This window comes from Acartia tonsa, chromosome 3, assembly GCF_053477335.1.
Source record: "Acartia tonsa isolate MP-2025a chromosome 3, ASM5347733v1, whole genome shotgun sequence".
Taxonomy (NCBI): domain Eukaryota; kingdom Metazoa; phylum Arthropoda; class Copepoda; order Calanoida; family Acartiidae; genus Acartia; species Acartia tonsa.
Genome location: NC_137262.1, coordinates 51,082,934 through 51,099,890, shown reverse-complemented (window position 1 = coordinate 51,099,890; position 16,957 = coordinate 51,082,934). Strand labels below are relative to the sequence as shown.

At 29.9% G+C, this 16,957-nt stretch overlaps 2 protein-coding genes across 11 annotated transcripts in view; one reads left to right on the top strand and one right to left on the bottom strand.

Annotated features, from left to right (window-relative positions):
* LOC145314526 (uncharacterized) overlaps positions 1 to 16,957 on the bottom strand; it is a 330,684-nt gene that overhangs the window by 250,599 nt on the left and 63,128 nt on the right. The window lies entirely within an intron of this gene.
* On the top strand, positions 4,056 to 13,606 carry LOC145314522 (uncharacterized). The gene is made up of 10 exons (XM_080154457.1): positions 4,056 to 4,167; positions 6,342 to 6,440; positions 6,623 to 6,666; positions 6,861 to 6,928; positions 7,562 to 7,657; positions 8,407 to 8,455; positions 9,717 to 9,825; positions 10,681 to 10,743; positions 11,165 to 11,213; positions 13,069 to 13,606. Exons 1-10 carry the CDS (start codon positions 4,130 to 4,132, stop codon positions 13,195 to 13,197), a joined length of 744 nt encoding a protein of 247 aa, XP_080010583.1. The 5' UTR covers positions 4,056 to 4,129; the 3' UTR covers positions 13,198 to 13,606.

The window sequence follows — 16,957 nt, the reverse complement described above, 5'->3', positions numbered from 1 at the left end:
GATATTAATTATTCTTAATCAAACAATATCCATAATATTCCTGGTTCCTAGTTAGTTAGATATTAATTATTCCTAATCAATCAATATCCATAATATCCCTGGTTCCTAGTTAGTTAGATATTAATTATTCCTAATCAATCAATATCCATAATATCCCTGGTTCCTAGTTAGTTAGATATTAATTCTTCTTAATTAAACAATATCCATAATATCCCTGGTTATTAGTTAGTTAGATATTAATTATTCTTAATCAAACAATATCCATAATATTCCTGGTTCCTAGTTAGTTAGATATTAATTATTCCTAATCAATCAATATCCATAATATCCCTGGTTCCCAGTTAGTTAGATATTAATTATTCCTAATCAATCAATATCCATAATATCCCTGGTTCCTAGTTAGTTAGATATTAATTATTCCTAATCAATCAATATCCATAATATCCCTGGTTCCTAGTTAGTTAGATATTAATTATTCTTAATCAAACAATATCCATAATATCCCTGGTTCCTAGTTAGTTAGATATTAATTATTCTTAATCAAACAATATCCATAATATTCCTGGTTCCTAGTTAGTTAGATATTAATTATTCCTAATCAATCAATATCCATAATATCCCTGGTTCCCAGTTAGTTAGATATTAATTATTCCTAATCAATCAATATCCATAATATCCCTGGTTCCTAGTTAGTTAGATATTAATTATTCCTAATCAATCAATATCCATAATATCCCTGGTTCCTAGTTAGTTAGATATTAATTATTCTTAATCAAACAATATCCATAATATCCCTGGTTCCTAGTTAGTTAGATATTAATTATTCTTAATCAAACAATATCCATAATATTCCTGGTTCCTAGTTAGTTAGATATTAATTATTCCTAATCAATCAATATCCATAATATCCCTGGTTCCTAGTTAGTTATATATTAATTATATCTAATCAATCAATATCCATAATATCCCTGGTTCCTAGTTAGTTAGATATTAATTCTTCTTAATTAAACAATATCCATAATATCCCTGGTTCTTAGTTAGTTAGATATTAATTATTCTTAATCAAACAATATCCATAATATTCCTGGTTCCTAGTTAGTTAGATATTAATTATTCCTAATCAATCAATATCCATAATATCCCTGGTTCCTAGTTAGTTAGATATTAATTATTCCTAATCAATCAATATCCATAATATCCCTGGTTCCTAGTTAGTTAGATATTAATTCTTCTTAATTAAACAATATCCATAATATCCCTGGTTATTAGTTAGTTAGATATTAATTATTCTTAATCAAACAATATCCATAATATTCCTGGTTCCTAGTTAGTTAGATATTAATTATTCCTAATCAATCAATATCCATAATATCCCTGGTTCCCAGTTAGTTAGATATTAATTATTCCTAATCAATCAATATCCATAATATCCCTGGTTCCTAGTTAGTTAGATATTAATTATTCCTAATCAATCAATATCCATAATATCCCTGGTTCCTAGTTAGTTAGATATTAATTATTCTTAATCAAACAATATCCATAATATCCCTGGTTCCTAGTTAGTTAGATATTAATTATTCTTAATCAAACAATATCCATAATATTCCTGGTTCCTAGTTAGTTAGATATTAATTATTCCTAATCAATCAATATCCATAATATCCCTGGTTCCCAGTTAGTTAGATATTAATTATTCCTAATCAATCAATATCCATAATATCCCTGGTTCCTAGTTAGTTAGATATTAATTATTCCTAATCAATCAATATCCATAATATCCCTGGTTCCTAGTTAGTTAGATATTAATTATTCTTAATCAAACAATATCCATAATATCCCTGGTTCCTAGTTAGTTAGATATTAATTATTCTTAATCAAACAATATCCATAATATTCCTGGTTCCTAGTTAGTTAGATATTAATTATTCCTAATCAATCAATATCCATAATATCCCTGGTTCCTAGTTAGTTATATATTAATTATATCTAATCAATCAATATCCATAATATCCCTGGTTCCTAGTTAGTTAGATATTAATTCTTCTTAATTAAACAATATCCATATTATCCCTGGTTCTTAGTTAGTTAGATATTAATTATTCTTAATCAAACAATATCCATAATATTCCTGGTTCCTAGTTAGTTAGATATTAATTATTCCTAATCAATCAATATCCATAATATCCCTGGTTCCTAGTTAGTTAGATATTAATTATTCCTAATCAATCAATATCCATAAAGCCCTGGTTCCTAGTTAGTTAGATATTAATTCTTCTTAATAAAACAATATCCATAATATCCCTGGTTCCTAGTTAGTTAGATATTAAATCTTCTTAATCAAACAATATCCATAATATCCCTGGTTCCTAGTTAGTTAGATATTAATTATTCTTAATCAAACAATATCCATAATATTCCTGGTTCCTAGTTAGTTAGATATTAATTATTCCTAATCAATCAATATTCATAATATCCCTCGTACCTAGTTAGTTAGATATTAATTATTCTTAATCAAACAATTTCCATAATATCCCTGGTTCCTAGTTAGTTAGATATTAATTATTCTTAATCAAACAATATCCATAATATTCCTGGTTCCTAGTTAGTTAGATATTAATTATTCCTAATCAATCAATATCCATAATATCCCTGGTTCCTAGTTAGTTAGATATTAATTATTCCTAATCAATCAATATCCATAATATCCCTGGTTCCTAGTTAGTTAGATATTAATTCTTCTTAATTAAACAATATCCATAATATCCCTGGTTATTAGTTAGTTAGATATTAATTATTCTTAATCAAACAATATCCATAATATTCCTGGTTCCTAGTTAGTTAGATATTAATTATTCCTAATCAATCAATATCCATAATATCCCTGGTTCCCAGTTAGTTAGATATTAATTATTCCTAATCAATCAATATCCATAATATCCCTGGTTCCTAGTTAGTTAGATATTAATTATTCTTAATCAAACAATATCCATAATATCCCTGGTTCCTAGTTAGTTAGATATTAATTATTCTTAATCAAACAATATCCATAATATTCCTGGTTCCTAGTTAGTTAGATATTAATTATTCCTAATCAATCAATATCCATAATATCCCTGGTTCCTAGTTAGTTATATATTAATTATATCTAATCAATCAATATCCATAATATCCCTGGTTCCTAGTTAGTTAGATATTAATTCTTCTTAATTAAACAATATCCATAATATCCCTGGTTCTTAGTTAGTTAGATATTAATTATTCCTAATCAATCAATATCCATAATATTCCTGGTTCCTAGTTAGTTAGATATTAATTATTCTTAATCAAACAATATCCATAATATCCCTGGTTCCTAGTTAGTTAGATATTAATTATTCTTAATCAAACAATATCCATAATATTCCTGGTTCCTAGTTAGTTAGATATTAATTATTCCTAATCAATCAATATCCATAATATCCCTGGTTCCTAGTTAGTTAGATATTAATTATTCCTAATCAATCAATATCCATAAAGCCCTGGTTCCTAGTTAGTTAGATATTAATTCTTCTTAATAAAACAATATCCATAATATCCCTGGTTCCTAGTTAGTTAGATATTAAATCTTCTTAATCAAACAATATCCATAATATTCCTGGTTCCTAGTTAGTTAGATATTAATTCTTCTTAATCAAACAATATCCATAATATCCCTGGTTCCTAGTTAGTTAGATATTAATTATTCTTAATCAAACAATATCCATAATATTCCTGGTTCCTAGTTAGTTAGATATTAATTCTTCTTAATCAAACAACTTTACACTTCTCTTTTTTAAGAAGCGCAGCTACTCAGAAAGGAATGTCCAAAAAATATAATTGGCTTTTTTGATTGTTGTAAAAATGCATTTAACGTTTTAAAACTAAACAAATCTAGAATTTACAGTTAAACAAATTGTAATAAACTTTACGCAACAAAAGGACTTTTATCCTTCATTGCAATATGTCTTATTCTTTATTCCAATAATTTGTCCTTTTTTAAATGTTTTTCTTAAAGTTAAATGTAATATAAATAAGGGATTCCAAGCAAGAGTTAACAGTTTGGAATGTGTTGGCTATAGGACTGGATAATATTGCATTCTCTATCAGAACTATGTCCACAAAAGACAATTATATGCTGGAAGAAATAAGGTACTGTTTTATTTTTAATAATTTTTGGCTGTTTGAACCAGTAAAAAAGCTGACAGACGGTATATATTGATGGGTGGTAAATCAAGGTTCATATTTTCTACAGTGCATTTTATGTACATATGGGCTTTTCTCGAGCTTTAATGATATATTAAAAAGGTTTGATTAGGAAAACGTTCTAAACAAAAAGATTTTTAAAACAAAATGCAAAGGAATGAAATTGCAAAAGCAGTATTTAAGTAGTTATTTAAGTAGTTAAGTAGTATTGTACAATTTAAACTTTGTACATTCTTGGTGTACTAGGTGTCTGTAATCAAAATTCCAAAGTAATTATTTCATGAACTTTTACAGCATAGTTCTTTTTATGAATAAAGAATATAAGAACCGAGTATTGGAGAGGAAAAGTACTATAATTGTGGACTAATAATTTTTTTTTACTTTTTTAAATAGAGAATTTTTGGCTAAAGATTATTCCTTAACCCCTTACAGTCGGGCCCCTTGCCGCACCTTAATCAGTCGGGGGGGGGGGGGGGGGGGGGAGGCGTTCAACGCCCCCCCCCATGTTATCTCAGTTAAAATTAGAGCTAGAGGGCTAAAATTTTTTGTGTAAGTCCCCTGTGTTATGATGAATTTCCGACCTTAAGTAAGTCAAGGTAAATTTTCGCTTCCTTCACCCTTTTATTTAACAACCTTTGTTTTTAGGTCCTTTTTTACTTAAAAATTTCAAACGGCTGTAATTTTTTTATTTTTGAAGCTAGAATAAAATTTTTTTTGCAGAAAATGTTAATCTTTATGTAAATTTTATATTTCAAATATCAAAATATAAATTTCAGCGGCCTAAGCTGTACTTGGCAGCTGCCAGCCGCCGCAGTCGGCGGTCGGCAGGTAAACGGCGGCGGATCTTTATGAAATTTTAATACGTTATGTAGACATGTAAGAAAAGCTTAAGTTTAAAATTTGAAGTCTCTAAGTCAAAAATTGCGGCCACAGGAGCCATTTAATGATTTCTGGAGACCTGGAGGATCAGGACCTGCAGGATCATACCTGGAACCTGAAATTGACTTGAACACCTGTATTTAATATGAGGATGTACTACTAGAGGATATTTTAGTATTTTGGTAAGATAAAATGCTTTTTTTCAGTCAAAAAAATATTTTTGCTCTTTACCTGGATGACCCTGCCAGGTTTGCTGGCATTCTGTGCCCGCCAGGATGGAGATATTCAAAAAATTCCAACTCTCGTTTATGTGTCATACCCAAACTTAAAAAGTCACGCAGTTTGGGCTCTTTATCTTTCACACACAGAAAATGAGATAGAAAAAACCGTTCAACGCCCCCCCCCCCGACCGTTAAGGGTTAATGTTACAGGAACACATATACCAAACCTTAACTAGATATGACAATTCTAATAGTTAAAACATTGCGATCAAGGCTAACAGTTAAGAGCAAATCTAATCAACAAAGACACCACTTCTCATTTACAAGATCTATAAAAGATAGAAATTAGTTGCTATTCTAATATACAATAATCTATTCATGTACCTGTCTGCAGCAGGCCAATTTCAAGAACAATGTTATTAAAGTCAAATAATTGAAATATTGATCCAATATTGTTGACAATTCAATGACAATTAAATATGGAGGTTTATAAAGCCATTATTGTATTACAAGGATGATAATATACATAGATAGGACGTTAAAAAAGTAATATAATTTATGACCTTTTTTCATTTGCATCTCAAAAAAGATATATTGTCTATTACCTTAACTTTTCGGCTAGTGAAAGTGTTTTATTAGATTCTTATATGATAGCAATAACATCATACTATTGTACTAGATGATGCCAAAAAATAGTGCTTAAATTATAAAACAAGGATGAAAACACCCATAAATAGTGAAGCGAAAAATCATTGATGGATAATGATATGCGGAAAAGGAAAAGAGTAGATAGCATACTGACAAAGTAAATTACATACTGGATGCTTGTTGTTATAGGATAAAAAAAAATTCCGGCGTCTATCTAGAATATCAGCAAAGAAAATCCCAATTTCCCCATTGCATTACAGACTAATTTAAAAGATAACTCAACTACCAATTGACATTATTAGTGATTTATTGACATCACAGACTATTTCTGACATTTGTCTATTGTTGATATACTAATTGTCCTTTTATCAGGTACAAATATGTGTGGAAATTTGCCATGTTCACATTTATCCTTACTGGATATTTTGCTGTGGAAACTTATAATGCTGAACTAACTACCTCTCTTACCAAGTAAGTTATAGAGTAGTGCAGCTCCTCTATAAGCAGTTATTGTTGGTATTTCCAATATTCTAACTGGATATTTTACTTTGGAAATTTATAATTCTAAGCTTACAACTTTTCTTATCAAGCAAATATTGCAAGCATAGCCTATCTAAAATTCATGCAAAATATAAAATGCAAATATATTTCAGGAAAGAAATAAAAATGCCAATCCTGAGACTTGAGGATATTCAAGGTAAAAAAAAGAAAAATAGATTTGTATTGATTGTTGAATTATTATAAATAAATTTACTAAAAATACCCAAATTTAACATATGCAACTTTTTTAGTCAATTTCTCAAATCCAGGCATAGACGAGTAGACGGAAGTATGGACGTTATATCGTTGTTGTAGTTTAGCTGCGCTCTTAGAACTATTATTTTTATTTAGAGAATGACATGCTTCTGTCACTGCCTAAAGGAACCTTTTATGTCACCCTCTTCGAGTTTGCTGGAGATGTAAGTGTACAATTTTAATAATAAGCTTCACTGTGAAGGGGAGCCAGAATTCAGTTAGACCTTTCAGTACAAAGACCCTGCTTCTTTTATAAAGAGATTACATTGCTTGTCTTATAGCTGTCGATTATTAATAAATTCTTAAATTTAAGTCCATATAATCTAAAAAAACATTGATATTGAAAGTAAAGATAATTAATCCAGGTTTAATAGTGCCTTTTAATTTTAACTGAGGCCTCTGGGGCACCTTAGTTAAGTAGTTTTATAAAGAAAAGGTTAAGAAGGGTGGTGGTACCCTCCCCCGAAACAGTTATGAATCTTCCAAGGAACAAAAAGAAGCTTCACTAAAAAGGAGAAACATAACGGTTCAGCGGTTATCAGGATCCTTTGGTACACACAGACAATAACACACATAGACTCACACACATTCTGTTAATTTCTTTAAGGAGGGTGGTGGTACCCTCCCCCGAAATAGTTATAAACCTTCCCGGGACCTATGAGAAGCTACCCTGTTAAGGTAAACCATATCAGTTTAGCAGTTATCAGGATCCTTCAGTACACACAGACAAGCATGCACATAAATTCACATACATCCTGTTACTTTTTTCTGACCCATATTACTGTAATACTATTCAGGGAGACCATTACAAAGATATTTGGAATACGAAGGTTGTTGGAAAAGAATATGGAGTTGTTCAACAGACTGAAGAATCTACCATTGCTGCCCTGAAGGTTTCAATAGTTGAACCATTTTAAGATAATACTCGTCCACTGATTAGAATGAGGAATTAGTTGTTCGCATGGTTAGGGAGTAAGGGAGGGGACAATGGGAAATTAATTCAATTTAAGAGTTTTCAAAGAAAGGCCATGAAATCCAGATTAATGCAGAAAATTTGGAGGAAATTGTAAAGGGTAAAGCAACCATTTGAAAATTAGATTACCAGTATATCAGACTGACATAACCATTCTGTAATTAATTACTAGAAAAATCTCTCTGGAACTCGTTCAACCCATATTTCTAGATTTTAAATGCCACTATAAACAAGAATTAAATTTAGGTTGTTAAATTAGGGTTCTTGGAATGTTTATTACACAAATATCACAAGAAAGTTTTTATCTATGAAATGATAGTTTTTAGAGAATTTTTTTTTAAACCAGCCATATCATACACAAATTGATACTCGTCTGCTATATTCAAAACTAACACAGCAAGTAGCGGCATTTCATGCGCTAGTACCCAAACTCCCTTTAAGCCAGTACCCAAAGTCTGAGACTCCTAAAAATTGAATATTCGATCCATTGTCCCCTCCCCTACGCCCTGGGTTAGTCTGAAAAGACAAACCCTTCCCCTTATTTTCAAATCCTATAAAAGTATAAGAGGGAAGAGGGGTCAACAGTCACTTTGAGACAAAGCACCTAAATTTTGGTTTTGCTATTAAATAAAAATTATTTCTTTGTTTTAATTCATTTTTTTGTTTTAGGATAATTATGTTGTACTTACTTTTGGAGAAATAGCTTTTACATATAAAAGTAAGTTCTATTTATAAGTAATATAAAATAAGAAAAATATGCCCATTAGTGTAGAGTTTTTCAGAGAAGCAATCCGACTGTCTATGTTGTTTTTGTTAAAATTTGAACACAAAAAAATAAAATGCCTTATGTTAAATAGCTGATAATTTAATCTAATATTTGCTAACATACTAGATTTAATATGGAATACGTGGATATTAAGATTCTCACATACTCTGATGTAGTGTTTCTACAAGCTGGCTGATATAAGGATACCCCACCCCTCTCCAATCCTTCTATTATGACTTCACCCCAACCCCTACCATGACCATAGACCATTGACTAACATCTGAGGACTATATTATCAGCCTTAATTGACGAAAAAATTCTCTTGTCACAATATTCACATATTCTATATCCATTCATTCAATAAAGATTGACAAACATACAAATTATAATTATATATTACTTCACTTCTCAACAACAATTCAAAAAGATGTTTAACATCAAAATCTTTTTATTTTGTTCAATTATGAAAACTTCTATAAGAAACTGATTAAAAATTAAAATCTCGCAATCTCTAACTCAAATTAATTTCATAACTCTAGAAAACTTTTGACACATCAAATCCAAAAATACAAGTTACAACAGTTTTTGTAAGAAATAAGAATATTTTCCTTCTAACTGCTAGTCTTTAATGCACCTATCGCGAAATTTTATTTTCTAAATATTTCACATATGAGTCTCAGAGTAATATTATTATTATTGTTATTATTATTATGATATTATATATGAAAAAGTGTATGATTATTTCCAGTTTTGTTTTCATGATTTTAATTTTATTTATTATTCGTAGAAAATTGTCTATAATTTGATACGACATACGATTGTTCAATATGACTGAGAACTGGTTCTAATCCAGCAGAAAATAATCGGTTTCAAAGCCATACTGAATAATAATTCTTTTTTTCACACTGTAAATCCTGCCTAATAAAAATAGCTCTACATTTAAAGTGAGAAAGACTAAACTACATAACTTTTGTGTCACTTTTGAGGAAGACAATTTCTATATGACGTCATATAAAGGGGAAAAAAAGGGAAGGGGGGAGAAAATCTCTTCAAAAGAGATGGGAGAAAAGGGAATCGTCTTCCTCTAAAGTGACACAAAAGTTATGTAGTTTAGTCTTTCTCTTTAAAGTCCTAAAATCAATTTGGAAAATTTATGCTTACCATTGCTGCGCTACTCATGAAAATTAATATAATTATCCTTGTTTATTTTCAGACAACAACCCCTGTCTGATAGAAATAGTGCCCAACGATCCCCTGTTGGAATCTCAGAATCAAATTGGAATGTATCTTCAGAAAAATTCACCTTTTACACAAATGTTTAAGTAAGTATTAAATACAGGGCTCGGCAGTCGCTCATCAGCCGCCTGTAAGCACCAGGGAAATCATTTTTTACAATCTTAAAATCCAGCTACAAATCTAAACCTGAACTGCATATTACAATTCTTCATTTCAAAACAAATGTCAAAGCATCACAATGGGTTTAACTTTAAGGCTATTTTGACATTTATTGTTAAATTTTATCTATTTGATTATGAACATGGTATTTGGTTTTCATGATATTTGTGCTTAATCACTATTTTATTACGCCTAAAAAAGTTTGTACGTAAATGTTAATCATTTTAAATCAAATATTTTGTTTGTAATGAAGAAAAACAATAAAGAAAAGAAAAAATGCATCTTAAAAAAATATATTTTAGTTAATAAATAAAGAATGTTTTCCTTCTTTAATAGCATAGAAAAATCTAAAAATATGCAAAGCTAAACTATCAATTATTTTTGAATATACAAATATGGATTTTTTGTCCATAAGATGTGCTTCAACAAACAACATACCAAAGTTTTAGGCTACATTTACTACAGTTATGAAAGCAAAGTTTACCCTTTGTACAGTTTAAAAAATTTTGTTTGAAAGTTTGTACACGGCTAGTATGTACCAACCAATATATTAAAGGAAATGGCATGAAACTTCAGGAACCAGTTTAATTTGCAATCCCAATGTCTTCTTCTTCCCTAGGTTAATCAGAGGAAAATATAATATATTTATTTCTTCAGTAATTAACCCGGATTATTTTTGGTGGAAATGTTTGTACACTGCTATTTTGTACCAACAAATTAAAAATAAAGAACCTAATGATTTATGCCAACGAATAAAAGAACATGTTTATATATCTGTTTAGAAATCAACTGGGAACTATGCATGAGAGCGGAGTTGTCAGTATTGTAACAAAAGACGAGGGAAAGTAAGTCCGTTAGTCATAGCAAAGCTACTCCATAATTCACTTTGTCTGTCCATCTGTCCTTAATGGTAAGAGTAATGCTCGGTTGTAATTTAAGATAGACAGGTGAAATTTTAGGTACAAGTTTCCTTAATTTTGTATACATACATATATTAATACTTGGTCCATCGGCCAGTTGGTAATACATTAAAAATATAAATACTTTTTTTCATTTAAAGGTTTCGTGATTGTCTTTTCATGATACCTAGATTTCGCTAATTAATGAACTAGTTAAAAGTATCAACAATAAAAACAGTTTTTTAGGTTTTTCTTCAAATAATCAAAAGCTACATAAAAGTCTAAAAGAAATACTATTTAATTATCACGAAACCTCTCAAATTGAAAAAAAAAATTTCATAGAATAATTATTCTTTTAATATTTTAGTGGAGCTATGAAAGAATGCCAGGGACTTGATCTTGTACTTAATCTTGCGGTAAATATTTTAGAAAATTAATTTGTTGGTATTTACCCTTAAAGTGTATATCGAGCACTGAAACCTCCCTTCCCTTATTTTTTTTAGATAATATTAAACAGAAGTAGTGGGGATAAACTATCTCCTTTGTTTTCAATTGATTTCAAAATCAAGGGGGGGGGGGACTTGTGCTTGAAAAGGAACTTTCAGAGAAATTGTTCAATAATGAATTAATACATAAAAGAAGATATGTTGATAAATATCTTTAATAATTGGCATTATACAAACAAAAACGTATGAAGTATGATAATATAAGCGTGCAAAGGGTGGGTATAGGCGGGTGTACTACTTATACGTACTATAACTAAGAACGTTTGAAACAAGACATACTCTATGGTTGGTCTGTCCAGTGGCATAGTAATAGGATTGTCCCTACAGAATAAAATTTCTCGTTATGGTAATACTAAAAGGCAAAAGTGTTCCAATGACTTTGCTTTTATGCATAGAGTCAAATTTTAAGCTTAAAATTTCTTAATTTACGCCCCAAAAAATATACTTATAAAAAAGTTTGGAAGTCCTAGCTTTTATGTAACTTTTTCGTTTATGTCTATTTGATATTCTTTTATCTTATCTAAAAAAAAATTTTTCAAATCCTATTGCATAAGCGTTCTCTTTTGTTGCTAATTTTGTTTTTGGTTATTTTTAAAGGCTAAAAAAGATTTCCTTTGTTTGTTTTTATGTAACACTAATACTTGTGTTACGTCACAAAAGAAGTGTAATTAAAGACGTTTATGTCCAATACTAGAGAAGCTGATAAAATAAATAATGGACATACTGACAATTGGTTCATAATTGTATGGTTTCATTGCAAGAAAACCGTAACTATTTGATAATCACCCCTTAAACCCCCCTCTTTTTGCCAGAAATACGACCAAAACGACTCTCTTTCAGGCAGGCAAATATACAAACTCCTTCATATTGTATGATTGCTTTGCGTCCAAAAAAGCTGAAGATTTACTTTTAATAAATAAAATTTAAATAAATATTATTCTCTGAAGTGAGAGCGTATTAAAAAAGAGAGAAAATATGACGCACGTAAGATTCATTTAATTTTTATTTTAATTTGATTTTTAAGCTTTTAAAGAAATAATTGATTTATCGGGTATTTTAATTAAATCAACCAATTAGTATCGTTGACTTTTAACAAATTTAATTGAGAATATGATATTCCTAGGGCCGGGGTTAATTTGATTATTATTCATACTTTTAAAGCATTACCAAAAACGGGGATATTGAGCTTGGCCCAAAATTTTATATCCACATTATCTTATTCGTTAGCTGCAAAACTTTGGGTATTATTATTTTGATTGATCAGTTCCAAATTAAATTGTCCAAAACTTTATTATTACCAATAATATTTGTCTACATAATTGGTAATTTTGTTTATCATCATTGGAGATGTGTATCGATTTATCGTCTATTGTCTTATCCCTAAAGATACCTGTATAGAATATATATAGAAAATAGTTTCTCTTAACTTTCATTAAATAAAAATAAAAATTCATTACAATTTATTGTTATTTAGATGTTCCTAGATTTTTCGGGTATAGTCCCTTTCGTGGAAACGCACCTTATGGGGCGAATCTTCGTATTTTACACAGTAGGTTTTCTAATATTTCTAGCCCCTGCGGGGGGCTCTAACCCTGCGGGGCCAAATGCCTAACCCTATTGGGCAATCACCTAACCAAATATAACCTAACCTAAAATAGCCTATAAAAAGCCATTTTAAAAATACGACGAATCGCCCCTTAAGGGGCGTTGCCACGAAAGAGATTATTCCTAATTTTTCTATAAACATATCTTTTTTAAATTTCAGAGCTGTATATTTCTGTTTGTGTGTATAGCTGTGGGAGTTGCCTTGGCCTTCATCATTCTAATTATTGAAATTATCTTTGATAAATTGGGAATATTTAAACTTCATACATTCTATTTTTACACTGAATAAATCATGGGTTTATTTGTATATAGTTTCAAAAAGCGTAGCAACTGTTTAACTATATGTTAGAATGTTCATTCGTTTCTACGTAACATTTGATTTAATTTTTACTGTAAAACTTTTTAGTTAGGGAAGTGGGGGCTTTTCTCCCAACATTTATAGAAAGCGGTTATTGAGATCCTAAGCTTCAAATTGACAGATTGACGTATAATATACATATAGTTAAACATTCTACTTAATTTAATAAACAGCAAGACTTGAAGATTATGCGCCTTTAAAAAAGTAATTTTTCTTTATCTAAAATCTTTAATTCTATGTAAAATATCTTTTTATCAATTGTTATTTATTGTATTGTCTAATCTTTTCATGTAGTTTTAAGAATCTTATTATTCCAAATCTATTCAATAAATATATTTATCTAAACAATGTGTGTTGTTTTTACTTGTATTTTGAGTTGTAAAAATGAAAAGAATCTATACATTCAGAATTTAATAAATCTTATTTAATATCTTATGTAAACTTAAAGATACGTCTTAGAGGCCTCTGGGGAACTTATAGGTCCACTATCTCCTCCCTCAAAATAGTAATAGCAATACCTCTATAAGAAGATTTAATGTGATTGAGAACCATATCGTTTAACGGTAATCGTGATCCTTCGCTACACAAAGACATATAGACATCCTGTTACTTTAATATAAGGATTAATATAAGGATTTTCAACTACACTGATTTTGAATCAACAAGCGGAGGGTTTACTGATCATGTAAAGCACAGTGTTTTTTTTATTCCTGGAAATCTAAAAATATATATATATAGCTTCCTATGATCAGGTATTAGTCAGCTCAATTGGAATATATGTTAAAAACCTTAATTTTGACCGCGTTAAAATTATGAAATTAATTTTTTCTCATTTTTTAGCCATCTAAAATGTAAAAATATACTGTGTCTTGGAGAATAACTACATAAAAACCATGTCATTATTACTATAAAAAATTTCATTTTGATGATTTAAAAACCTATAATTATGTCTCTAATGATAAATTGTGAAATGAATTTAAGGGTATTGAGAACACGAAATGCAAAGTGCATTCGAATTTCTTTTTTTTAAAGATAAGCTTTCCTATAAACAAATAACAAGGGTAGGTCCGTATGTCTGACCGTACTAGATGGCCCTTATCGTTGATTTAGGCATATTCGAATTGGTGTATCGATTTCAATCTTGTTATGGTAGAAATCGACCCTAAAAAAAATTACACCACCCTCCCCCCAAAAATTAAAAAAATGTGAAGTTTTTTTGGAGGGGAGAATTTTTCCTTACTTTTTAAAAATCTATTTTTGAGTCTTGGGATTCAACTCCAGCCTCCTCAAGTTCCCCTAGAGGCCTCTAGGGGCACAGCCGCTAGGATTTGTATAAAGCAATTAGATTTTGGGATGGATTTGCAAGTCTAAAAAAAAGCTTGAACGTCCTATGTACATGAGAAGAAATTTATGTGCGATAAAGAGGCGTGCACAATAGACATCCAGCATCATTCAGTGCACAAATATAGATATTTATTAGTAGCGAAGCTACTCTATAATTCGAAATGTCCGTCCGTCCGTCCGTCTGTAAGTTAGTCACGAAGTGAAGGAAACGAGATTTTCTCGGCTCCTATAAAAGATAGAAGGCTGATATTTTCAGGGATTAAATATGTTAACATTCTTCATATTTTTATTCATTAAGATTCGTCAATTAATTGGGGTGCTAGATCGATTCCTACATTTTTAAGTTTTCATGATTTTCTCAACTTCTTTTCAAGATAGGGCTGAAATTCTCATGGATTGAATACCTTAATATTCGGCATACTTTTATTAAGTTTTATTGAGTTTTGTCCATTGTTTGGGGTGCTAGTTCAATTCCTATATTTTTAAGTTTTGATGAGTTTCTTTTCTCCTATTCAAGAAAGACGGCTAATATTTTTAGGAATTAAATACGTTTACAATTTACATATCCCCACAAAGTCTCATTAATATTTGCTTTTGGTTGAGGTGCTAGATCGGTTCCTAGATTTTCACTATATCTTACAAGGTTGCGTGATTTTTTTAGGTCAATGTTTTTTATGAAACTGCCCTAGAGTTGATTTTTTCTGGATATCCATCCATAATTTTTGAGCTTCGCTACTTATGGATGTTGTCATCATTGTTTTAAAATGTTGTTCGCTACTTCTGTACGCTTCTGTACGCTTCTGTACGCTCTGGTGTTTTATAATGATGACCACAAATAGAACATTAAAATGGATAATGATAATGAGTTGGAAAGCATTAATCAAAACAAAATCAACAAGGATGGTAAAGTATAAAGGGACAAAGACCAAACTGTGTCAAAAATTATCCATTTGACGTCATAAAAATGAGGGAGATGAGAGGAGAAGAAGAAAGAAAACCCCTAAAAGAGAGATGGATAATCACTCATTTTTATGACGTCACATGGATCATTTTTGACACAATTTGGTCTTTGTCTATAAGAGAATCGAAGCATTCAGTCTTTTAAAAAAATGTTTCAAAAAGAAAAATATCAAGAACAAAGCATTTACCTTTTTTTGTCCATAATTCAAACTGGGTTTTTTTCTTCAGAATTGCTTAAAAATAGGGCCACAAAACAAGGTTTGTAAATAAACAAAAAAGAATCAAAAAAACAACGCAGGAAGAACTTGAAGAAAAAGAAATAGAATTTAGAACAAAAAACTATGTTCAAAAGCTTCTAACTCATTACTAGTTAAACCATCATGGCTGTCTTAAAGAGAAGCTACACTCCTTACCAGTTTTGACCAGTTATAAGACAGACTAATATACTTAATAATAATATCAACCCAAAACTCATCAAAATAGTTCACATTCAACTTTAACATTGAAAATATCAAACAATTCCTCTCAACAAACATTAAGAACAAACGCAACATAGGATAAACGCAGGATTATAGGACCTTATTTAAGTAAAAAATATAAGTTCATAAATCCTAACCTAAATTACAAAAACCTATGTGCTGGATTGTCTTACACAGTGTTTAGAATACCATACTCTGTAAGGACAACGAATTTGTCTTGTCGAATAGTTGTCGCTACACACTTCTGCGCTGGAATCTTTCAAAATGGATGTTGCACGGCCAGATGAAAAAAGTTTATTTGAGTGTTAGGCAAAAATGACTTTGCAATTGTATCAGTAATTATAGGTCTAATAACACTTTTTGCTAATTTTAAAATCCAACTAAATCTAATTTTTGAAAAATTTAAGTTTGAAAATTTCAAGTTCGAATTTCAGCCCCGAAGAGCTTACACTCATCCATGATAAGAAAAACAAATATTCACACTTTTTAATTTTTACAACTTTGCTTTTATAAAGTCTTTCATAAAACCACTCTATATATGATTTATTTAAGGCTGAATTTCCGTGACCTTAGCAAAGCAACTGATAAAAATGGCCAGTGATTAACTCCCTTCAGGAGTGGTTTTATGAAAACCTTTATAAAAGCAAACTTGTTAAAAATTTTAAATTAATAATCTTTGCTTTTCTTGTCGTGAGTGTTCAGTAACTCCTAGGGGATGAAAATTGAACTTAAAATTTTCAAATCTAATTTTCTCAAAAATTTTTCATACCTTTAGTCTACCATTACCTCATGCAGCGTAATTTGAATTTTTAAAATCTACATATTTTTTTTGCTCGCCCTTTATATTGCCAACCTAAATTGTCGACAAAACTCCCCTGTCACAGTATCCACGTATTCTGTAACCAATC

Bases quoted from the DNA above. Each gene is read 5' to 3' on its own strand.
- LOC145314522 (XM_080154457.1), top strand. From the start codon at position 4,130: ATGTCCACAAAAGACAATTATATGCTGGAAGAAATAAG. The intron at 6,667-6,860 runs GTAAAAAAAAGA...ATTTTTATTTAG, and splicing joins GAGACTTGAGGATATTCAAG to AGAATGACATGCTTCTGTCA. The intron at 10,744-11,164 runs GTAAGTCCGTTA...TTAATATTTTAG, and splicing joins GTAACAAAAGACGAGGGAAA to TGGAGCTATGAAAGAATGCC.